The sequence below is a fragment of the Corythoichthys intestinalis genome, chromosome 19 (genome assembly GCF_030265065.1).
Source record: "Corythoichthys intestinalis isolate RoL2023-P3 chromosome 19, ASM3026506v1, whole genome shotgun sequence".
NCBI classification, from domain to species: Eukaryota; Metazoa; Chordata; class Actinopteri; order Syngnathiformes; family Syngnathidae; genus Corythoichthys; species Corythoichthys intestinalis.
Genome location: NC_080413.1, coordinates 18,774,391 through 18,799,509, shown reverse-complemented (window position 1 = coordinate 18,799,509; position 25,119 = coordinate 18,774,391). Strand labels below are relative to the sequence as shown.

The 25,119-nt window shown below is 41.8% G+C and overlaps 1 protein-coding gene across 3 annotated transcripts in view; it reads left to right on the top strand.

Annotated features, from left to right (window-relative positions):
• Nucleotides 1-22,631, top strand: part of tulp4a (TUB like protein 4a) — a 52,780-nt gene extending 30,149 nt beyond the window's left edge. For 2 of the 3 annotated variants that reach the window (XM_057822861.1, XM_057822862.1), the window contains exons 3-14: nt 3,294-3,422; nt 3,582-3,743; nt 3,818-3,998; nt 5,741-5,848; nt 5,912-6,078; nt 8,943-9,167; nt 9,248-9,482; nt 12,172-12,316; nt 12,501-12,672; nt 12,762-12,855; nt 13,322-16,686; nt 19,938-22,631. In XM_057822861.1, coding sequence (XP_057678844.1) covers nt 3,294-3,422; nt 3,582-3,743; nt 3,818-3,998; nt 5,741-5,848; nt 5,912-6,078; nt 8,943-9,167; nt 9,248-9,482; nt 12,172-12,316; nt 12,501-12,672; nt 12,762-12,855; nt 13,322-16,686; nt 19,938-20,054 — 5,100 coding nt within the window. In that variant the 3' untranslated portion in view covers nt 20,055-22,631. The remainder of the gene's footprint in view (nt 1-3,293; nt 3,423-3,581; nt 3,744-3,817; nt 3,999-5,740; nt 5,849-5,911; nt 6,079-8,942; nt 9,168-9,247; nt 9,483-12,171; nt 12,317-12,500; nt 12,673-12,761; nt 12,856-13,321; nt 16,687-19,937) is intronic. The other variant, XM_057822863.1, reaches the window with a different exon arrangement.
• Nucleotides 22,632-25,119: the final 2,488 nt, after the last annotated feature.

Sequence of the window (25,119 nt, the reverse complement as noted above, 5' to 3'; positions counted from 1 at the left end):
ATTGTACAAAAACGAAAACATCAAGCGGGGTTTCAATTCCAAATGATTTTAACTCATAATAACATTTATTTTTTAAGACAAGTCTCTCCGTGTTTCCCTTTAAAGCAACAGCACCAATGCTTTTTGCAGCATGTACAGTGGTATGAAAAAGTATCTCACCCTTTTGGAATTCCTCACATTTCTGTATAAAATCACTATCAAATGTGATCTGATCTTTGTCAAAATCGCACAGATGTAAAAACAGTGTCTGCTTTAACTAAAGTCACCCAAACATTTATAGGTTTTCATATTTGAATGAGGATAGCATGCAAACAATGACACAAGGGGGGGCAAATAAGTAAGTGAACCCTCTGCCTAAGGAGACTTAAAGAGCAATTGAAACCAATTTTTACCAAACAATTTAAGTCAGGTGTGTGCCCAATCACTGGTGAGTGTTTTAAAGCTGCCCTGCCTACTATAAAACACACACCTGTTAAGAAATGTCTTGATGATAAGCATTTTCTGATGTGCATCATGGCTCAGCCAAAAGAGCTATCTGAAGGCCTGCAATCACGGATTGTTGATTTGTATAAAAGGGAAAGGATACAATACCATCTCTCCAAGTCTGGATGTTCATCAATCAACAGTCATGGTAAAGTTGTCTACAAATGGAGAGAGTTTAGCACCTTTGCTTCTCTCCCAAGGAGCGCAGAATACTCAGAGAGGTAAAAAAAGAACTGTAGAGTGTATGCTAAAATCACTGGCACAGTCCAATATCTCTGTGCAGACATCAACTATTTGAAAACTATGACCAAGAATGGTGTTCATGGGAGGACGCCAAGGAAGAAGCCCTGCTGTCTAAAAAAAACATTGTTGCTCGTTTAATGTTCGCAAAAAGGCACTTGGTCACTTCACAGAAGTTTTGGCAAAAATATTTTGTGAACTGATGAAACCAAAGTTGAATTGTTTGGGAGTAACACACAATGTCGTGTGTGGAGAAAAAAATGGAACCGCTCACCAGCATCCACACCTCATCCCCACCGTGAAGCAATGTGGCGGGAGCATCATGATTTGGGGCTATTTCGCTGCCTCGGAGCCTGGACAACTTGCAATCAGTAATGGAAGAATTAATTTAAAAGTTCATCAGGATGTTTTGCAGGAAAAGTTGAGGCCATCTGTCAGACAGTTGAAGCTAAAAAGAGGACTGATGCTCCAACAAGACAATGATCCAAAACACAGAAGTAAATCAACTTCAGAATGGTTTCAGAAGAACAAAATACACGTTCTGGAGAGACCTAGTCAAAGTCTAGATTTAAACCCCATTGATATGCTGTGGCATGACCTAAAGACAGCGAATCATGCCAAACATCCCAGGAATCTGAACTACAGCAGTTTTGTAGAGAAGAATGGGCCAAGATTAGTCCTGATCGATGTGCCAGACTGATCTGCAGCTACAGGAAGCGTCTGGTTGAAGTTATTGCTGCCAAGGGGGGCCACAAAATATTAAATGTGATGGTTCACTCACTTATTTTCCCCTTTCTGTCATTTTTTGCATACTGTCCTCATTAAAATATGAAAACCTATAAATGTTTGGGTGGTTTAGTTAAAGCAGACACTGTTTTTTCATCTGTGTAATTTTAACAAAGATCAGCTCCCATTTGATGGTGATTTTAAGCAGAAATGTGAGAAATCCCAAAAGATTCAGATACCTTTTCATAACACTGTACCACTCTATTTCTCTTACAAGCCTCTAAATCAGTACTTCTCAAATGGTGGGGCGCGCCCCCCCAGGGGGGCGCAGAGCGATGCCAGGGGGGGCGCGAGTGACCTCGGGGAACATGCTTTTTTTTTTTTTTTTTGCCGTACTAGAATAAAGTGTACTTGCACATCCACTCCGTGGGTGGCAGTGGCGCTCTCATTTTCAAAGTGCGTGCAGTATTTTTGAAGTAAGCAAGAGCACACGGAAGAGACTCATGCAGAGCTGGACTCACGCAGCGACCCACTGTCTTTTTCGGTTCTCACGTGTCCGGCCGAGAAGTGCCATTTTCGGCTTGGGATCGTCACGACCACCGCCCTCACCTACGGTTCTCCCTCGGCCGCCGAGAATGCGCTTTTTTCGGGCCGTTTGCCTTTGACTTTTAATATAGTGGGAAATGAGGAAAGACCACTGTTTACTGAGTCTAAAAATGATTATAGCGGAGAAGCCAAATCAGTTAAGACGCCACTTAAAGACATTAGACCTCAATCTCATTGATATGCCGCTTGATTGTTTTTCAGCGAAAATGTGCCGAATATTGCCAATTGTCACAATCGTCCCGCTTTGTCAGTGTTATATCAGTAAACCAGTGAGCACTGTAAACCAGTGAGCACTGTGGTGAATCAGCGAAAATAAAAACTTTCCTTCTGTCCAAAGACCCCCCCCCCCCCCCTTCTATTCAGTTTTGTTTTTTTTTCGGTCAAATTTTTTGGCATGTTGTCCTGAAGAGTAAATGTTTCTAATCAATTTGAATTTGTTATTATTTACTGATTTTATTACATTTTATTTTTCAGTATCAAATGGTCAAAAATGTACCTTGAGTGTATTTTTACAGTTTGGATGTGACTTTTTTTTTTTTTTTTTTTTTTTTTTTTAACTTCAGGCAAATTGATGCGCGTTAAGTCTTTTCTGTTACAAGCAACACAATGTTTAAAAAGTTATACTTTATTATAAGTTGATCTATGTTACTTTTTTTCTTTAATAGAAAAAAAAAGGACCCAATGTTAGGCTGAGGCGTACTTATAATAGTAATATAGACGAATGATACTATTTACAGTGGCGGCAGAGAGTTGGGGGGGGGGGGGGGCGCGAAACATTTACGTCTTCCTTGGGGGGGCGTAACAGAAAATAATTGAGAAGCACTGCTCTAAATTATAAGAATTTTTGAGAGGCTTTTTATCCAATGCAAAATTATTACTTAGCGCTGCTTTATATACTCTCCATCAATATACTTGACACTAAACGTCTACTATTTTTGTCATAAAATGTTGGACCTCAATTTTGTGTAATACATCTGATAATTACAGCTCCTCTGAGGATTTTTCAAAATGAGGTTAACCTACTTAATGATATACTGTATAGTCATTTGGTTCAGTGCTAAATTTAGCTCACTGCTAATGCGAGTACTGGTGGCTCACCGCAGTGGGACATATGCTGTTGAGTGGCTTGAGTTGAAATATCTAACTGAATCGCCGAATCAGTATGGGAACATGGCATGTTGGACAGTTGTTTCGTGTTCTCAAGGCGCCTCATTTGTCTTTGTGTCTGTCTATTTAAGGTGGTCCTGGTGCGATGGAACGAGCCATTCCAGAAACTGGCCACATGCGATACAGATGGTGGGATTTTTGTTTGGATCCAGTATGAGGGCCGCTGGTCTGTGGAGCTAGTCAATGACCGTGGAGCTCAGGTAAATCAACCTACATCAATTCGACTATCATCATCAACTCAGCTCTGAAGTCGTTCAATCCCGACTGGGGTTCCTGGATTTAAGAGTTTCCTTCAGTTAATAATGCTTTAGAAACTTGCAAGTTGGGTCCATTGTAAAGTGGTGTCGGTGGCTTTGCAGGTCAGTGACTTCACATGGTCACATGACGGCACTCAGGCGCTCATCTCCTACCGCGATGGCTTTGTGCTGGTGGGCTCCGTCAGCGGGCAAAGGCACTGGTCCTCTGAGATCAACCTCGAGAGTCAAATCACATGCGGTATCTGGACACCTGATGACCAGCAGGTATGAACCTCACTTCTTTCTTACCTAAATTCACCATTAAACTCTTATTCTAACAATTGACTGTCAATGTACAGGTTTTGTTTGGTACTGCCGATGGACAGGTGATAGTGATGGACTGCCACGGGCGCATGCTGGCCCACATTCTGCTGCACGAGTCGGACGGCATCCTCAGCATGTCATGGAACTACCCCAGCTTCCTGGTGGAGGACAGCAGCGAGAGCGACACAGATTCTGACGACTACCCCCCACAGCAAGGTGCGTCTGTTCCACAATAGCGTTTCGTGTTTGCTGGCAGCGCTGACGTACCAGTGTCCAGCTGTTTTATTTACGGGTTGCAAGAAAGCAGATGTGCTGCCATCTGTGAGCTCCCTTCCCCCTCCAATCAGCGCTCCCTAATGCTCTTATTGCATTTCCCAGTGTGGTACCAATTTATGTTTTTTTTTTCCGTCTCCTTAGTTCACCTTCTTTATTCAACGCTACACTCAGAAAATGCACTTACTCCTTCATATGAGTCATGTAACTAACAGTGTAATGTCGTTAGATGTTAAGTTACACTCTTCATACATTAATCTGCTTTTTTGCTGAATGCACAGAACAAAGAAATGCATCATAACCAGTGTTAGGCACGTTAATTAAAAAAAATATATATATTATAGTTATATAACTATAGTTATAGTTACTCACTACGTCTTCCAAAAAGTAACTTAGTAACTGAATTACTCTATAGTAAAAGTAACTAGTTACTAGTTGTAAGTTGTTGTATGTCAAAGAATCTGAAATTTTCTGAGCAGTATTCGAGTCAGTTGAATAGAGAAGAACAGACAGGTAATTGTGTTATAGAACCTTGTAATATTTATTGCACCTCACCAGCAACAGATTTATCCTACACTTGAAGTGCAACAAAAATAAACAGTAAACAATATAATACAATAACAATCAGCAGTAAAAAATATAAAGTGAGTTTAATCAATTAAATCTAACTCTCACAAGTCAAGTAGACATAGCCTACTGTACTTCAAGTATTTTGACTTGAAATAGTGTTTATATCTCCACCTCGTAAAGGACAAATTTTCCTCTGAATGCTCTTCCATCATATCCCTCTGCATCTGTTTTGGGTGTGTGTGTTTACCGCACGCGCTCTTCCGGTTTGTGTGTGTAAAAGCACGGGCTCTGATTGGCTTCCTATGACACATGACTAACCCTCAGCCAATCACAATCACTTCCATCGCATCTATCCAGGTGGTGCATTCAGGTAGCCTCGTCCCCCTACTCCTCCCGTCAAAGTGTCTGCCGTCCTCAAGATGGAAGCAGCATTCTTGCTGGCTGACAGTGGGGGATGGGAACGAGTCTAGCATTCAGGTGTAGCAAAAACAGAAACGTTAGCAAGCTTTGGAAAGCATTGTCTAACTGAATGAGCAGGGACAAACAGCCTGGAGTCATAAGAAGTACGTGCTGTAATATTCAGATACAGAATTATCCAAGGCACCCGAAAGTGCACACGGCGGCAATTTTGTTTTGCTCACATGATGCAGGAGTGAGTTAGAGACACGGCCTGCCGAGAGCCGTACATTTGTGTTAATGTTGAAGTTATGTATATGTGCTATTAAAGAAACAGAGTGCCAGCACGTCCTTTGTGGTATATCTTTGCTAAGAAAAAGCACAAAACAAAACACGTGCGCTATTCTCGAACCTGAACGCACCCCAAGTCTCGGATGACAAATAAACAGAGCAGAGTAGACTCGCTATGGCTGGTAGTTTCTTCAATTTATTCAGAGTAAGTAACGCACCGCTTTTGACAGTCAGTAATGGTGGAAAAAATAATTGGTTAGATTACCCCGTTACTGAAAAAAATAACGGCGTTATGTAACGGTGTTATTCCCAACACTGATCATAACACCGCCTTCTTGGCAGTCATTTTAATAGTACTAAAGTAGTAAGAAATTTCAACCTTTTTTTTTTTTTTTGTAACAACTCTTGTCTTTTCTGTGTGTTCTCAGTGCACAGCCACAAACCTTTGCTGACAGTTAGCTTCACCTCCGGAGACATTAGCCTGATGAACAACTACGATGACCTCTCGCCCACCCTCATCCGCACTGGCCTGAAAGGTAATCCAGCTGCACTATTTTTTCCTCCCATGATATGATTCATATAGTACTTGTGCTCCTCAGATGTAGTCGCCCAGTGGTGCTCTCAAGGAGACCTTCTGTCAGTGGCTGGCATGGAGAGGACACTCCTTCCCCATGATCCATCTTGCCCCCCTCCCACCAGGAATGCCATAGTAAAGTTCTTTAATGTCCGGGGTGAACACATATACACACTGGAAACACCAGCACAGGTGATCAACAGCAAAAAATCTATAGAAAAAAACAATTAGAGCAGAGGTGTCAAACTCATCTTTGCTATCTTTTGTCGCGGGCCACATTGTATTTATGGAATCCTTCGGAGGGTCGTTATGTTGGCCACCCATGTAAATAATTGACTCATTTGTGTGCTATTGCCAGGGCTAGATGTCTGATTTTGGACGTCTAGCGCCGTCAATTGCAAGTAAGATAGGGCTACCATGATTAATTCTATTAATTGATCTGCAAATGAAAAGTCATCTATTTTGATAGGATCTGTAGGAAGTGTTTTCATTAATGAAATGAAAAAGAAAAGATTTTTTCCTTACTCCTTGGGTCACTTTTCGCATAGAACGTGTAAGAATATCAGGATATTCTGATCCAAATGTGGACATTTTGTGTTTTTGAACTTGCCACTGCAACATTGCAAAAGTCAAGCACCAACAATTTACACTCACGTAGTCCGAAACTTTTTACCAGAGGAGTAAGTTAATGCTTGTTATGAATCAATTTCTCACATTTTTTACCGTAATTAGACCTGGCTTTAATACAAAACAGTGGTACCTCTACTTACGAAATTAATTGGTTCTGGAAGTAATTTCGTAACTTGAAAATTCTCTAAGTAGAGCTGCGTTTTCCATGTAAATGCCCTACTCCGTTCCAAGCCCCCCCAAATTCAGACATTAGTCTTTTATAATGCATCAAAACATGTCACAAATATATGTTACAATTAGATTATTGGACAATCAACAATAAAATCAGAGTTGTGCATAATGTAAAAAAAATAAAATAAAATAAAAAGTGGGGCAAATAAGTATTTAGTCAATCACTAATTGTGCAAGTTCTCCCCCTTGAAAATATTAGAGAGGCCTGTAATTGTCAACATGGGTAAACCTCAACCATGAGAGACAGAATGTGGAAAAAAAACAGAAAATCACATTGTTTGATTTTTAAAGAATTTGTTTGCAAATCATGGTGAAAAATACGTATTTGGTCAATACCAAAAGTTCATCTCAATACTTTGTTATGTACCCTTTGTTGGCAATAACGGAGGCCAAACGTTTTCTGTAACTCTTCACAAGCTTTTCACAAACTGTTGCTGGTATTTTGGCTCATTCTTCCATGCAGATCTCCTCTAGAGCAGTGATGTTTTGGGGCTGTCGTTTGGGAACACGGACTTTCAACTCCCTCCACAGATTTTCTATGGGGTTGAGATCTGGAAACTGGCTAGGCCACTCCAGGACCTTGAAATGCTTCTTACGAAGCCACTCCTTTGTTGCCCTGGCTGTGTGTTTGGGATCATTGTCATGCTGAAAGACCAGCCACGTCTCACCTTCAATGCCCTTGCTGATGGAAGGAGTTTTTCCACTCAAAATCTCTCGATACATTGCCCCATTCATTCTTTCCTTTACACAGATCAGTCGTCCTGGTCCCTTTGCAGAAAAACAGCCCCAAAGTATGATGTTTCGACCCCCAGGCTTCACAGTGGGTATGGTGTTCTTCTGATGCAATTCAGTATTCTTTCTCTTCTAAACACGAGAACCTGTGTTTCTCCCAGAAAGTTCTATTTGGGTTTCATCTGATCATAACACATTCTCCCAGTCCTCTTCTGGATCAGCCAAATGCTCTTTAGCGAACCGCAGACGGGCCTGGATATGTACTGGCTTCAGTAGGAGGACACGTCAGGCAGTGCAGGATCTGAGTCCCTGGCGGCGCATTGTGTTACTGATAGTAGCCTTTGTTACTGTGGTCCCAGCTCTCTGCAGGTCATTCACTAGGTCCCCCCGTGTGGTTCTGGGATTTTTGCTCACCGTTCTTGTTATCATTTTGACGCCACGGGGTGACATCTTGCATGGAGCCCCAGATCGAGGGAGATTATCAGTGGTGTTGTATGTCTTCCATTTTCTAATAATTACTCCCACAGTTGATTTTTTTACACCAAGCGTTTTATCTATTGCAGATTCAGTGTTCCCAGCCTGGTGCAGGTCTACAATTTTGTCTCTGGTGTCGTTCGACAGCTCTTTGGTCTTGGCCATAATGGAGTTTGGAGTGTGACTGACTGAGGTTGTGGACAGGTGTCTTTTGTACCGATAATGAGTTAAAACAGATGCCATTAATACAGTTAACGAGTGGAGCCTTGTTAGACCTCGTTAGAAGAAGTTAGACCTCTTTGACATCCAGAAATCTGGTTTTTGGTGACTAAATACTTATTTTCCACTCTAAATTGGAAATAAATTCTTTAAAAATCAAACAATGTGATTTTCGGATTTTTTTCCCCACATTCTGTCTCTCGTGGTTGAGGTTTACCCATGTTGACAATTACAGGCCTCTCCACTCTTTTCAAGTAGGAGAACTTCCACAATTGGTGGTTGACTAAATACTTATTTGCCCCACTGTAGAGTAGAGGTCCCTCTTAGCCAATTGGATGCCAGGAAGATGCTAGGTAATAACCAATAGCAGACCAGTTATACAGTGGTATGGAAAAGTGTCTGAACCTTTTGAAATTTCTCACATTTCTGCATAAAATCACCATCAAATGTGATATGATCTTTGTCAAAATCACACAAATGAAAAAAGGGTGTCTGCTTTAACTAAAACCACCCAAACATTTATAGGTTTTCATATTTTAATGAGGATAATATGCAAACAATGACAGAAGGGGGGGGGGGTATTTTTTGTCTGATGTGATGCTGCAGCCTAATCTATAATTGTACTATATAAAATGGATATTTGGTTTATTTATGGATTAAGGAAGCAAAGAACAAAAGTTTAAGATGCTTAATTTGTATTCAATGAGAAAAAAAAATGTTATTCTCTACTTGCTTTGAATACTCACACCAATCCTCCATTTCCTTGGTAGCGACCCATTACTACCCTCTGCTGGGGCCACCGTGACTCCCGTCTCTTCCTGGCGTGCGGCCCGGCACTCTACGTGGTGCGTGTGGAACACCGCATCGCAAATCTGCAGCTCCTCTGCCAGCAGGGCATCGCCACGGCGGTGAAGGAGGAAAAGGACGTCGCCAAGCTCACCATTCCGTCACGTCTCTGTTCCTACGTCACTTCCGCTTTTATCCCCACAATCAAGGTATGATGGGATAGAATGGAGGGCTGTTTGGACACTTAAAAAATCATAGTGGTTACTACAAAGCCTGTTTAATTCCCCAGCAGCCCATTCCAGACCCCAACAACATGCGTGACTTTGTGAGCTACCCAACAGCTGGTAACGAGCGTCTGCATTGTACAATGAAGCGTACGGAGGATAACCCAGAGGTGGGGGGTCCGTGCTACACTCTCTACTTGGAGTACTTAGGAGGCCTGGTACCCATACTTAAAGGCCGACGAATAAGTAAATTGCGCCCGGAATTTGTCATTATGGACCCCAAGACGGATGGAAAAACTGGTAAGACAATTTAATGTGTTTTTATTGAATCGATGTTGATTGATTGTATACACAAATTAAAATAAACTGTACTAAGGATGCTACAATACTCGGTTTTATATTGAACCGTTCGATACGCCCTCTTCGATTCAATGCTCAAAACATTCGATCCAAATGAAAAGCTCCCAAAATGTATTTCCGAATTCAATTTTTGTCGTCTCTCTCGCTAAAATGGCCGGCACAGCTTTGCCTTGAAAAAACAAACTCTGCCGCTATCAGCCCCCTCCTCAACTCCTCCCCCAAACTGCATGAAAGGTGGGAGCTGTGGCGCACGAGGATCGTTGCTTGTGAGGAAAGACAGAAACTTAAGAGGCGGCTTGCCGGCTTCAATATTGTACAGATCCGTTGTTTGGCAGCATTTTGGGTGAGCTGGTATGCTATCCCCACTCGTACATAGTCAACAAAGACTGTCTTTACGGATACGTGCAACAAAGTCCACCAATATATTGTTGCCGACTTGGCTGCTACGAATAACCTCGCTTTAACAACAGACAGGTTAAGACCGTGGGTCACAGAGAGCTAACTCACGGTTACATGATGAACAATGAGTGGCAAATTAAGAGCGCTGCACTTCAAACTCGTCCTGTTTATGAAAGTCGGATGTCAAATGCTGGTGTTGTGCAGTACTGAGTAGATATGACTTATGTGGCGTTTGTTAACTTTTTTAATACCCCGAGAGCGCACACACTAGATATCATCAAATAGCAACCTAGATGCGCTACGTTAGATTCCCCAAGTCCCATGCCATTGGCTGTGTGAGCCCAGAGTCATCATGGGATGCGTAGTCCATATACTACATCGATGAATTAAAAACCGCCATGACTGAATGGAAGTTAAGCAGGCCAAATCAATCCATACCAGTGACTATAGATAATGTTGCAAATATTGTACGTAACACAAATGGACTCGGACCACTAATAGTTTGTTTTTCTCCTGTGGTAAAAATGCCTGCTAAGAGAGTAAAAGCGATCAACAGTGTGCCCCACCTCACTTTACAAACAGTAAAGATTGTTCTCAGCACTTTTATACAAAATTTCTTCAGATCACTAAGAAGTTAGCACATAAATATTATGCAGCATAATGCATGTTTATATGATGGCATCGTTATTTTTGTTTGTTTAGCTACCTCGGGGCCTTGACAACTTGCAATCAGTTATGGAAGAATGAATTTAAAAGTTCATCAGGATGTTTTGCAGGAAAACTTGAGGCAATCTGTCAGACAGTTGAGGCTAAAAAGAGGACGGACGCTGCAACAAGACAATAATCCAAAACACAGAAGTACATCAACTTCAAAATGGTTACAGAAGAACAAAATACACGTTCTGGACTGGCTGAGTCAAAGTCCACATTTGAACCCCATTGAGATGCTGTGGCATGACCTAAAAACAGCGATTCATGCCAGACATCCTAGAAATCTGAATGAACTACAGCAGTTTTGTAGAGAAGAATGGGCCATGATTAGTCCTGATCGATGTGCCAGACACTTCTACGGCTACAGGAAGCATCTGGTTGAAGTTGTTGCTGCCAAGGGGGGCCACAAAATATTAAATGAGATGGTTCACTTACTTATTTTTCCCCCTTCTGTCATTGTTTGCATACTATCCTCATTAAAATATGAAAACCTATAAATGTTTGGGTGGTTTTAGTTAAAGCAGACACTGTTTTTTTCATCTGTGTGATTTTAATAAAGATCAAATCCCATTTGATGGTGATTTTTATGCAGAAATGTGAGAAATCCACAAGGTTCAGATACTTTTTACATACAGTAAGAAGTTAGCACTCAAATATTGTGCACCATGGTGCATGTTTATATGATGGCATCGTTATTTTTGCTTGTTAGCAAAATAAAAAAAGTACTAGGGCTGTCAAAATTATCGCGTTAACGGGCGTTAATAATTTTTTAAATATCAATCACGTTAAAATATTTGACGCAATTAACGCACATGCCCCGCTCAAACAGATTAAAATGACAGCAGCTTCATGTCCAGTTGTTACTTGTGTTTTTTGTCTGCCTCTGCTGGCGCTTTGGTGCGACTGATTTTATGGGTTGACATCAACAATGGCGAGCTACTAGTTTATTTTTTGATTGAAAATTTTACAAATTTTATTAAAACGAAAATATTAAGAGGGGTTTTAATATAAAATTTGTATAACTTGTACTAACATTTATCTTTTAAGAACTACAAGTCTTTCTATCCATGGATCGCTTGAACAGAATGTTAATGCCATCTTGTTTATTTATTGTTATGATAAACAAATACAGTACTTATGTACAGTATGTTGAATGTATATATCCCTCTTGTGTCTTATCTTTCCATTCCAAAAATAATTTACAGAAAAATATGGCATATTTTATAGATGGTTTGAATTGCGATTAATTACGATTAATGAATTTTTAAGCTGTGATTAACTCGATTAAAACATTTTAATCGTTTAACAGCCCTAAAAAAAACAATAAATAAAAAAACTTCCAGAGCATTAAATGTATCGAATCGAAAATCGTGTCCCTCGTATCGAAAATCGTATCGAACTGTGACTTAACTGTATAGTTGCATCCCTAATAACTACTTGGAACTACATACATAAAACTTGGTATATTTACAATGTGTTTACTCATGGACACATTGTATTTTCATTCCTTCTTCCTCAGATGAAATATATGGCAACAGCCTGATATCGGCAATGATTGACAGCTGTAACTGCTCAGACTCCAGTGACATTGAGCTAAGTGATGACTGGGTCGGCAAGAAATCTCCAAAGATATCACGGGGCAGTAAATCCCCCAAACTTCCCAGGTATAATTGCACACAATTATTCAATTTATTTACTAACACAATTCTTATTTTTATGTTTGTGTGTGCGTGCTGTTGTTGTTTTGCTATTGTAATTAGTTCTAATGGAATTTTCTGCTTGTGTGATGTGCTTCACTGCATGCCTAAACCATTTTTTTCACCTTCCCATTTGTTACCTTCTCTGTAGAGACTTAGTTTGTCCCTTTACCAACAGAATCAACATTGATCCCAGGAAATCGCCCAAACTGTCTCGTACTTCCCAGGAAGTTTCAAGGTCACCACGGCTACCCATTCGCAAACCATCCATTGGGTCGCCCAGTTTAACACGGAGAGAATTTCCGTTAGATGACATTACTCAGGTATTTTTAAACTTTTGTATTAGATGGTGATTAAGCTATTGAAAATTAAAACCCTTTCTCATTAATGTGTTTAAATGTATATCTTTCAGCAAAACTACCTTGCTCAGGTCACATCAAATATTTGGGGAACAAAATTCAAGATTGTTGGGCTCTCAGCATTTTTGCCAACAAACCTCGGTGCAGGTAATCTATCAATGTCTTTGTCTGAGTGACAACTTAGTACAGTGGAACCTCGAAGGCAGGAGTGCACTTTAAGCTTTAAGGCCACACATTTCAGTTTTACAACAGACAGATGGGCCAGGTTGTTTTCAAGATTTGAAAAAAAAGGGGGGGGGGGGTTTGAACTATAAATGCAGTATGTACCACATCTCACCGTCACACAACAGAAAAAATAATGAAGAGATAACATAAAATAAAACTGAGAGCCGCAAGAAAGCCAACGATAAAACAAAACACACATATGATTACTTCATTTTTCCCTAAGGTATTTCATGATTTCATTCATATTATTTTAGAGCATTTTGCAACCGAAAATTTTGATAAATTGGAACTGTATCACCTGAAAAGGTTTCACTCTAAATTAATTTGTTCTTTTATTTAATTGCCAATGTCCATCTTTTCCTTTTGGTCTTTCCTCATCTCCCTTTAGTCATCTACAAAACCAGCCTCCTCCACCTGCAGCCCAGACAGATGACAATCTACCTACCAGAGGTGCGCAAGATCTCCATGGAGTACATCAACTTGCCCGTTTTCAGCCCTAATGTCTTCAGCGAGGATGAAGATGACCTCCCTGTCTCAGGCCCTGCCAGTGGCGCAGACGACAACCCGCCATGCACCGTCAACATTCCCATTGCGCCGATCCACAGTCCTGCTCAGGCCATGTCCCCTGCCCAGAGTATTGGCCTTGTCCAATCCTTGCTAGCCAATCAAAATGTTCAACTGGATGTTTTAACCAACCCCACGGCAACCTCACCGGGAGCAGCTGCTGTTTCTGCTGCTGCTACTGCTGCTGGTTCCGACCAAAGCCAAGACACTGTCCTTACAGCTCAGTACACAGTCCCCACCCGATACTCCAGTCCTGGTCAGGTCATATTTGGAGGGCTTGACATGACGCGCCTCACTGTTGGAGCTGCACAATCTCATCAGCCTTCACAGCAACAACAACAGCAGCAACAGCTGCATTTACAACAACTCCAACATCATCAACAACTACAGCAACAACAACAATTACAGCACCAACAGCAGATGATCCAGCAACAGCAGCATCAGCAACAACAACTACAGCTACAGCAGCAGCAACAGCAACAACTGCAGCTACAGCAGCAGCAACAACAACTACACATACAGCAGCAGCAGCAGCTTCAGCAGCAGCTCCAACATATGCAGCAGCAGCAGCAACAACATCAGCAGCAACAGCTCCAACAACACTTACTGCAACAGCAGCTGCAACACCACCACCAACAACAACAGCAGCAACAGCTTCACATTCAAGTACCTATGCCCTCCATGCCATTGGCACAGACTTCAGGAGCGACCATGCTCCCGACTGGCGCGCTGCAGATCCAGATCCCTCATCCGCCGCCGGATCTCCTTGTCGAGAGAGGAGCCGCAGGTGAACACGAGCCCCTCCTGAAAATTAAAACCACACGTTCAGGTCCGCAACTGGCCGAGGCTGACACGTTGGTGTTCAGTGCGCCGCTTGAGTTAAGTAAAATGAATCCCCCGCCTCCCTATCCGGGAACTGTGGCTGCTGCAGTGGCGGCAGCTGCAGCGGCCGCTTCCATGTCAGCTTCCGGTGCACCCTCAAGTGGCTCATCAGGGACAGCAGGGGGCGCCACTGGAACACCACCACCAGCTGATCTCTGTGCAAAGAAGGGAGACATAACTCTTTATTCCCTTAATCAGCAACAAGGCCAGTACCCGACACCACTGGGCTATGAGAGAATCACCACCTTTGACAGCAGCGGTAACGTGGAGGAAGTGTGTCGTCCCCGTTCCCGTCTTGTTTGTAATCAGAACGTCTACAATTTGCAGGGACCCGGAAGCTCCGCCACCCTCAGGGTCACCTCTTCATCCTCATCTTCCTCTGCAGAAGGCAAGAAGATCCAACTGCCATACAGCTCTGCAACGCTCAACAGGCTTACCGCACCTCGCTATTCCATACCAAGTGGAGACCCTCCCCCGTATCCGGACCCTGCAAATCAGAACAGCAGCAGGAATTCCGGACAGAAGCTTGACAGTAATCTCATCCACAACACTCTAAGGAGGAATAGCCGAGAGGCAACCCTCAAAGTGTCCCAAATGATGGAACCTCCGAGGCCACTGCCACCTAAAGCTAAAAATAACAGTGCACTAGCGGCCTCCTACCAGCAACGTGTTCAAACAGCCTTATACACGTGCAGTCAGTGTAGCAGTGGTTCCAGCATTGGAGTCACAGCTCCAGGCAGCGCCAACGGAATAGCAGGAGGTACCATAATCAGACAGGATTTTCCTCCAGGGAACGGAGCGCCGCACAGCACAGTTATTGTACACTCTAACAGCGGCACCCCTCTGGCCTCGCAGTCCTCTTACAGCCTGCTCAGCTCACTTGAAGGATCTGGACCCGCAGCCGGAGGAGGCAGCAGCAGAGACCATGTCGATTATGTTAATTCAGCATTTACTGAAGACGAAACGCTCAATCATTCCCTCAGGCATTTGGCTTTAGGAGGAAATGATACAACGGGCCTGATCGTTAAACGGCCCCCACCCTATCAGTGGGAACCTGCCACCACAGAGGAAGTGTGGGTCCCTCAGGAAAGGACCGCAACGCTCAACCCCGCCGCTCATCCTGCACCCCACAAGCCACCCCCGCTTCTCCTTAGCCCGACTCAGCACTTAGACGTGTCCAGGCTGCCTTATGTGTTGTCTCCAAAGTCTCCCACAACCCCCGGCGCTGTGTCTTTCCAAGCAGCCGCCGGCTACCAAATTTCTCTCCAGTATCCTTCCGTCACTGCCTACCCCGGAGCGCAGCTTCAACCAATCCTAACGTCACCACGCCCTTGTTCCTCTCCAAAGGAAGTGGTGGCACCCGTGTCTCTGTCACAACAGGACGCAACCATCGTTTTACCTGCTGGTTATCCTGCCAGTCTACCCAACCTGGCATGCTGTCCTCTACCACCTATGTATCCCTCAGGAAGTGCATGTGCAGGGCTTCCCATTCCTCCCATCGCCCTCCATACACCATGGGGTACGTATAACTCATGTCCCCCTGTAGCCAGTCCTGCTGTGCCTCTACCACCCAAGGCTTCCCATATGGCATTAGATAAAAATGCTCTTTCACCACCACCGCCGCCTCCACCTCCTCCACCACCGCCACCGCAGCCACCACACACAGAACTGCAGAACCACACAGGGTTGCAAGAAGCCATGGCAGAAACCGGGGATGGTTTCCAAGAAGTGCTGTCCTTAGCCGAGAGCCCAGTGCCTCCTCGGTCTGAAAAGTTCAACAAAAAGAACCGCAAGAGGGCGGACGGACGGACGGAGGAGGCCAATGTGCCACCTTTGGCTGAAGGGAGCAAGTCCAAGAAGGAGGGCAGGTCACTGGGGGACTTCAACTCCCTCATCTCCAGTCCACGGTTGGGAGGGAGGGACAAGAAAAAGATGAAAGGACCGAAGGAGCAGCTTAAGGCGAAGAAGATGAGTAAGGCCGCAGCAAACAGCGAGTTTCAGGACAGCTCAGAGAGCGAGCCGGAGCTTTTCATAAGCGGGGACGAGCTGCTCAACCAGTGCCAGAGCGGGAAGAAAGGTTGGAAGACAAAGAGGAACCTCAGGGCGGCCAGCGAACTGGAGGAGATGAAGTGTCGCAAGGCCAATGAGAAGGAGGACCGAGGTCTGGGCAGCCAGGGCTTTGTTTACGTTATGGCCAATAAGCAGCCATTGTGGAATGAGGCCACACAGGTGTATCAGCTGGACTTCGGCGGACGTGTCACACAGGAGTCCGCCAAGAACTTTCAAATAGAACTTGAGGGCAGACAGGTAAGAAAGCTTTCTCTGTGTTAGGACTTCAATAATAATTGATATAGAACTTCTGAGGTAAACAGTTGAAACAGCTCTTAAATCTTTCTCTCCGTGATACTGTGGTATGAAAAAGTATCTGAACCTTTTGGAATTTCTCACATTGATTAATGAGGATAGTATACAAACAATGACAGAAGGGGGGAAAAAATAAGTAAGTGAAACATCACATTTAATATTTTGTGCCCCCCCCTTTGGCAGCAATAACTTCAACCAGACGCTTCCTGTAGCTGCAGATCAGTCTGGCACATCAGTCAGGACTAATCTTGGCCCATTCTTCTCTACAAAACTGTTGTAGTTCAGTCAGATTCCTGGGATGTCTGGCATGAACCGCTGTCTTTAGGTCATGCCACAGCATCTCAATGGCGTTTAAGTCTGGACTTTGACTTGGCCACTCCAGAATGTGGATTTTGTTCTTCTGAAACTGTTCTGAAGTTGATTTACTTCTGTGTTTTGGATCATTGTCTTGTTGCGGCATCAAAGCTCTTTTTAGCTTCAATTGTCTGACTGACGGCCACAGGTTTTCCTCAGAACTTTTTAATTCATTCTGCCATTAATGATTGCAAGTTGTCCAGGCCCTGAGGAAGCAAACAGTCCCAAATAATGATGCTCCCTCCACCATTCTTGACGGTGGGAATGAGGTGTTGATGTTGGTGAACTGTTCCAGTTTTCCTCCACACATAAGGTTGTGTGTTACTCCCAAACAATTCAACTTTGGTTTTATCAGTCCACAAAATATTTTGCCAAAACCTCTGTGGCGTGTCCAAGTGCCTTTTTGCGAACATTAAACGAGCAGCAATGTTTTTTTTAGACAGCAGTGACGTCCTTCCACGAACACCGTTCTTGACAAGTTTCAAATATAGTATATGTGTGAACAGAGGTATTGGACTGTGCCCATGATTTCTGTAAGTCTTTAGCAGACACTCTAGGGTTCTTTTTTACCTCTGAGTATTCTGCGCTGAACTCTTGGTATCATCTTTGGTGGACGGCCATTCCTTGGGAGAGAAGAAACTGTGCCAAACTCTCCATTTGTAGACAACTTCTCTGACTGTCGATAGATGAACATCCAGACTTTTAGAGATGGTTTGTATCCTTTCTCAGCTTTATACAAATCGACAATCCTTGATCGTAGGTCTTCGGACAGCTCTTTTGACCGAACCATGATGCACATCAGACAGTGCTTCTCATCAAGACATTTCTTACCAGGTGTGTGGGCAGGGCAGCTTAAAACCTCATCAGTGATTGGGCACACACCTGACTTAAATTGTTTGGTTAAAAAAACTGGTTTCAATTGCTCTTTAAGGCCATGTCCACACGTAGCAGGGTATTTGGCAAAAAGAAGATATTTTTCTACGGTTTGACCTATCATCCACACGCGCACGCAGATTTAAACCAGGGCTCTTAAAAACGACGGGGAAGGGGAAGATTTGCGAATTCTGCGTTTGTGGCTCAATGATGTGGACACTGATAACCGAAGATTTACGTCACTGGCTGCAACAAATTTTGTCCTCATGTCACATCAGACCAATTTTTACATTTGGAGTATATTAAATAGGCGCTTTTTTGCTTCCATTTTTTTAACAAACTCTTGCTGTGCTTCTCATTGAATAATGGGTATTTTGGACAATTATTTTGTTGTTTTGAATGTACTTAAAAATGAATGAAAGCGGTTGGCTGTGGACGTTTTTTTTTTCTTTTATTTTTTTCTACACAAACGTGCAGGTGTGGACGCAGTTATTTTTCCCCGACGTATTAGGGCACAATCCTCGTTTTTAAAAAACCCTGGTACGTGTGGACATGGCCCCAGTCTCCTTAGGCAGAGGGTTCACTTACTTATTTTCCCCCTTCTGTCATAGTTTGCATTAGAGATGTCCGATCACGTCATTTTTCAAAGTATCGGAATCGGCAAAAAAATATCGGCCATGCCTTTTTTAAAATTAAAAAAAATTATTTTTATTAAATCGTTTTCTAATTGTACTTAACGTTACAGACATAATATGTTACACTTATCCAGAGTCTTTAGTTTAGGCTTGAGGTAGGGTTATCAAATTTATCCCAATAACGGCGGTAATTAATTTAAAAAAAAAAGTATCACGTTAAAATATTTAACGCAATTAATGCATGCGCCGCACGACCCCATCACGCATTGTCGCGCTCCATCTGTAATGGCACCGTTTTGCCTATATAGAGAGCTAAAAGGCAGCATAAAATGAGTAGAGTAAATTTTGGCAGCTTGTGGAACCTTATTTTAATCGGTTCAAGCCTGACAATCCCTCTCCCAACGATTAGAACTTTCATGCGAAGAAATGTAGGGAAGCAAGGCAGCAATTGATCTTTTTCTCAACACCTTAAGTTTTATCCCATCGCAGAGAAGATATATGAATTGCTAGCACTACGCACAGTCGTGGTTTCACTTGTCATGGTTCCACTTCCCATCATGCATTGGGCATGGCCTTCAGTATCATTTACTGAAAGCTCAAGAAATACACTAGATGGCAATATTTAGTCACAGTATACAAAGTCACAAGTCTTTCTGTCCGTGGATCCCTCTCACAGAAAGAATGTTAATAATGTAAATGCCATCTTGAGGATTTATTGTCATAATAAACAAATACAGTACTTATGTACTGTATGTTGAATGTATATATTCGTCCGAGTTTTATTCATTTTTTTCTTAATGCATTGCCAAAATGTATATGATCGGGAAAAATTATCGGGAATGATTGGAATTGAATCGGGAGCAAAAAAAAGCAATCCGATCGGGAAATATCGGGATCGGCAGATACTCAAACTAAAACGATCGGGATCGGATCGGGAGCAAAAAAACATGATCGGAACAACCCTAGTTTGCATGCTATCCTCATTAATATATGAAAACCTATAAATGGTTTTCGTTAAAGCAGACACTGTATTTTCATCTGTGTGATTTTGACAAAGATCAGATCTCATTTGATGGTAATTTTAGGCAGAAATGTGACAAATTCCAAAAGGTTCAGATACTTTTTCATACTACTGTATGTGTGCTCTCAGTGCAAACAACAAGGCACTCTGAAGTGGCCGTCCTGGTATACTATTGCAGGGAAAAATGCATTTTTGAGCTAGAAGCTAACTGCTCCTCGGATCACCACCGAGGAAAATGAGGGCGCTCTAGTGGATGAAATTGTAAAATCCTCGCGCTAAGCTAAGGTTTTTGTTCCCAATGTCTTTTGCAGGTGATGCAATTCGGTCGCATAGACGGCAATGCCTACATCCTGGACTTTCAGTATCCCTTCTCCGCCGTGCAGGCCTTCGCGGTGGCTTTGGCAAACGTCACGCAACGCCTCAAATGAGACACCACCCTGCCACGTGTGGGATTGAAGGAAGCCACTGTTTTTTCCACAGTGATGCTCTCTGGCTTGACAGAAAAGACACGAAGGGAGCGATCCGATCCCACTGCACTACACGATGCTGCCACTTGAGTTGCGGGTGCCGAGCCAGCAATTTAGCGCTGCGCTTCTGGCAACCGTCATGCAAATAAACGCTGCTCTAGTTAGTCGAGTCGACGCTTTTAGACGACTGAGAGAAAACTGTCAATGTGCAGTTTGGATGAGATTTGTTTTTTTTGATTGAAAAGGAAGCAGCAGTAATACTTGAAAACTACACTCTGGTGATAGGTTGTTTTTCCCCAGAGCACACGCAGGTACTACTGGCCACTCAAATCCATTGCTGTACAACACACCACTAGTTGACATTGCTTTTGCTTTTCAGGGTGGTGGTGACACAAAATGGTGGACGGTCGGCTTTTGTTTTTGCTCTCTGCCATTCCTTTCGCTACTGTCAGTTCGCACGTCCTGCGTGTGAGCGGTGGCATTGAAATATGAGAATCCTTTTTTTTTTGTAAACGCTCCATTGAAGGATAAACAAACAAGGATTAAGTTATACGTACTGTACATTTTGAATCGTTGCCATTGTTTGTACAATGTGTGTAATCGCCCCATCCTGTCAGCACACATGGCTTCCATTCAGGAAACAAAGTTGTGATATTTTCTTCTACTGACGTTACTCTGACGTCAGCCATGGCACCTGTTGTCACTTCTGTGAAGTGCGTGATCAGCGTGGGGCCTTTCCCGCCTCCATCCCTACTCTTTAACACCACAGTTAAACGAGGTGCAGGGAATATTTTTCTACATTTCTCCCACAATCTCCTCAGACAACAGACATATCAGTCATTAAAATATGATAGCTGATTTTTTGGGGGGTTGTAATCAAGAGACTTGGGTGACTCTGCCACTGTGTTTAATGCTGTAATACTGTTCAACGCAAAAAATGGATATCCTATTTTGCTGATTTAAAAAAAGTCATAACACCAATGAAGGATGAAGCCAGTGGGTCGAATCTCCAGATAGGGTTTGTCACTTGTCATTTACTGTACAACAACATAACAGTATGCTCTGTTTAAAAAATTGGAAATAGTAAAGTAAGCTCAAAATTTAATAAAAATAAACTCGTACAATTTTTTTTTTTTAATAAACTAAAGATGATAAAGATATCAATATTTGCTCATGAAAAGCCCTCTGCTTTAATTTTTTTCTTCTTGAAGATGATGATTGCATTTTATAATATAGTAATGCAACTTGTTTTTTCTGGTATCCATCCTGTTTTAATATAATACCTTGAACCCCTCCCCAAGAATATTACAACAGTTTCTAAAATTACGAGTTTCTTCTAATATTACAGTGGAAATTTTACTTTTTTTTTCAACTCAAGTGGTTTTAAAATTAAGACATTTGTTCAAGAATATTGCAAAAAATATTGATGTTAGTTCTGCATTTGGTAATTTAATAGCAATTTGACTCCCGTACAAAAAAAAAATCCTTGTAATATTTTGTCAGTATTCTCAAAAAAAAAAAAAAAATCTGATGATTTTATTCCCATGTAATTTAACTACTATCTCATTCCCATTAGTTTGAATTCTGATTACAAAAAATACAAATATAAGTAATTTCTTGAGAATTATGTCTGACTTCCCCTCTCCCTTGTACAAGAGCAGTCTCAAAATTGTTACCTTTTTTCACCGTAATATGACTTTTTTTTTGTAATATCGAAACTTTATTCATAAGTAGTATTCCTTTAAAAAGAAAAAATATCACCTTAATTCTCCTACAGTTATAAATAAGGAATATTATGACTATTCTGGTGAAATGTCAAGTTTTTCCTTGAATAACGTGCCAAAATGCACTGTTGCTAAAAAGAAAAAAAGGCTGGAAAATTAACAATGAAACTTGTATCTGTTATGACCAAAAAAATGAAATGCATGGTGTAAGATCTATTTATGTTTAATTGTGCAATATTTTTCTCCGGAAAAAAAAAACTTTGGTTGTTGGCCCACTTTAAAACTATATTCTTTTATATCCAGCATCTCAAGTTGCTGGTGTTTTTTTAATTTTATTTATGAGCTCATTTCCTAAAGGAGATATCTATACATATTGTACATTGTTGAGTTTTTTTTTTAACAAGTTTTTTTTCCGAAATGTAAGGTGTTGGGGCAAAGTAGTGAGTTTCATTGGGGATTTCAGTACTGTTTTCAGTCATGTTGTGTGTGTGTGCGTCTTTCACATCAGTGTTGAGTTCACTCTCACGGCTACACTGACACGTTCACATCATTGTCACACGTTCACAAAGTGCAAGCCTCTGAGCTCAGAACCATCCAGTTGGGCTTTTAAAGGTGTTCGACCTGATGTAGATACTGCAGGATTTTGGCTTTTCTTTAGAAAAGGTATGTGCTTGGTATTTGTAGGTGTTAGACTTTAAAAGAGGGAAAAAAAAGTCCAATTTAGTGACAGCGTTTTTAGTGAGTGGATTAGTAAGGCATGCCATGTAAATTATTTTATAATTGTATATGTCACGCATCTTTTGAATAAAACCTTTTTGCTGCGAAAAAGTGTCATTTATATCTCGTGCAAAATAAACACTCATCTTGCTCCTTTTTCTTACTTGATTGCAAGGGTGTAAGTTTGCATAGGGACGTAACACTACCAACTTTTCAGGATGCTCAAATTGTCCCCACCAACTTTTAAGCAATCTTATTTGCATTATAGTATAATAGTTCTGTTAAATAGGTAATTTAAATTGTCTTCCCATATATTGTAAGAATAGAATTGACACAACCACTATTAAGTAAATTATTATCATTATGTTTAGGCTTGCATTTACCCCTTTACGCATGCCGGTCCATTTTTCCCCCTCAAATGGACATTTGATTGACTGATGACGTCATCCCCCCCTCCTCGCACATACACAATCACAAAGCCCCGACAGAATTACATATCGACAACATGCAGCCTATTTGAAGGTTGTTTTTTTCACCTCCGGTCAGCAGCAGCAACAGCCACTGTAAGTAATGTAAAAAGACATCAGTGTTGTGGAGGTGGGGAACACACCACTAATTTTGCTACTAAAAGTCTGACCTGCATCAGAGTTAGCATAATATTAAATTGTGTGAACTTGCTAACCTGTAAAACTCGTGTTGGAAGCTACATAGAAGTGTCCTATATGTCTTTTCTACTGTTAACGTTAAACAGTGGGAAATGTAGTGAACTCTACTGGAAACTATAGAACCAGAAAAAACGTGAGCAAGAAGCTGCTTATAGAGTCTGTTTCACAGGAAAGTGTTGACAGTAAAAAAACAAACAAACATGGAGCTGCTTTTCTTCTTCTGAACGGCCTGGTTTAGAAGGAAAGAAGGCAATAGGATGTGACTATAAATACCTATTTATGCATTTCTTTCTTAAAATGTATTTTCTACATTACATATTTAAAAATATTTTTGTTTGCACCCTATGCATTTTTTCATAGTCATACATTAATCATAATCGTGGGGAAAAACTTTAATTGATCCCTATTTAGCTTTTTCCCATTGCTCAACCCCCCTGATGAAAATAAGGGAGAAGATGATGAAAGACAACTATTTAAAGCAATGTATGACTCTTGGTGAAGGACAATGTAGGTGATCGTACTTCCATGTATAGGTTAAGTAGTACAGTGCCTTGCGAAAGTATTCGGCCCCCTTGAACCTTGCAACCTTTCACCACATTTCAGGCTTCAAACATAAAGATATAAAATTTTAAATTTTTGTCAAGAATCAACAAGTGGGACACAATCGTGAAGTGGAACAAAATTTATTGGATAATTTAAACTTTTTTAACAAAAAACTGAAAAGTGGGGCGTGCAATATTATATAATATTATTATATACTTTGTAGCGCCACCTTTTGCTCCAATTACAGCTGCAAGTCGCTTGGGGTATGTTCCTATCAGTTTTGCACATCGAGAGACTGACATTCTTGCCCATTCTTCCTTGCAAAACAGCTCGAGCTCAGTGAGGTTGGATGGAGAGTGTTTGTGAACAGCAGTTTTCAGCTCTTTCCACAGATTCTCGATTGGATTCAGGTCTGGACTTTGACTTGGCCATTCTAACACCTGGATACGTTTATTTTTGAACCATTCCATTGTAGATTTGGCTTTTATGTTTTGGATCATTGTCCTGTTGGAAGATAAATCTCGGTCCCAGTCTCAGGTCTTGTGCAGATACCAACAGGTTTTCTTCCAGAATGTTCCTGTATTTGGCTGCATCCATCTTCCCGTCAATTTTAACCATCTTCCCTGTCCCTGCTGAAGAAAAGCAGGCCCAAACCATGATGCTGCCACCATGTTTGACAGTGGGGATGGTGTGTTCATGGTGATGAGCTGTGTTGCTTTTACGCCAAACATATCGTTTTGCATTGTGGCCAAAAAGTTCAATTTTGGTTTCATCTGACCAGATCACCTTCTTCCACATGTTTGGTGTGTCTCCCAGGTGGCTTGTGGCAAACTTTAAACGAGACTTTTTATGGATATCTTTGAGAAATAGCTTTCTTCTTGCCACTCTTCCATAAAGGCCAGATTTGTGCAGTGTACGACTGATTGTTGTCCTATGGACAGACTCTCCCACCTCAGCTGTAGATCTCTGCAGTTCATCCAGAGTGATCATGGGCTTCTTGGCTGCATCTCTGATCAGTTTTCTCCTTGTTTGAGAAGAAAGTTTGGAAGGACGGCCGGGTCTTGGTAGATTTGCAGTGGTCTGATGCTCCTTCCATTTCAATATGATGGCTTGCACAGTGCTCCTTGAGATGTTTAAAGCTTGGGAAATCTTTTTGTATCCAAATCCGGCTTTAAACTTCTCCACAACAGTACCTTGGACCTGCCTGGTGTGTTCCTTGGTTTTCATAATGCTCTCTGCACTTTAAACAGAACCCTGAGACTATCACAGAGCAGGTGCATTTATACGGAGACTTGATTACACACAGGTGGATTCTATTTATCATCATCGGTCATTTAGGACAACATTGGATCATTCAGAGATCCTCACTGAACTTCT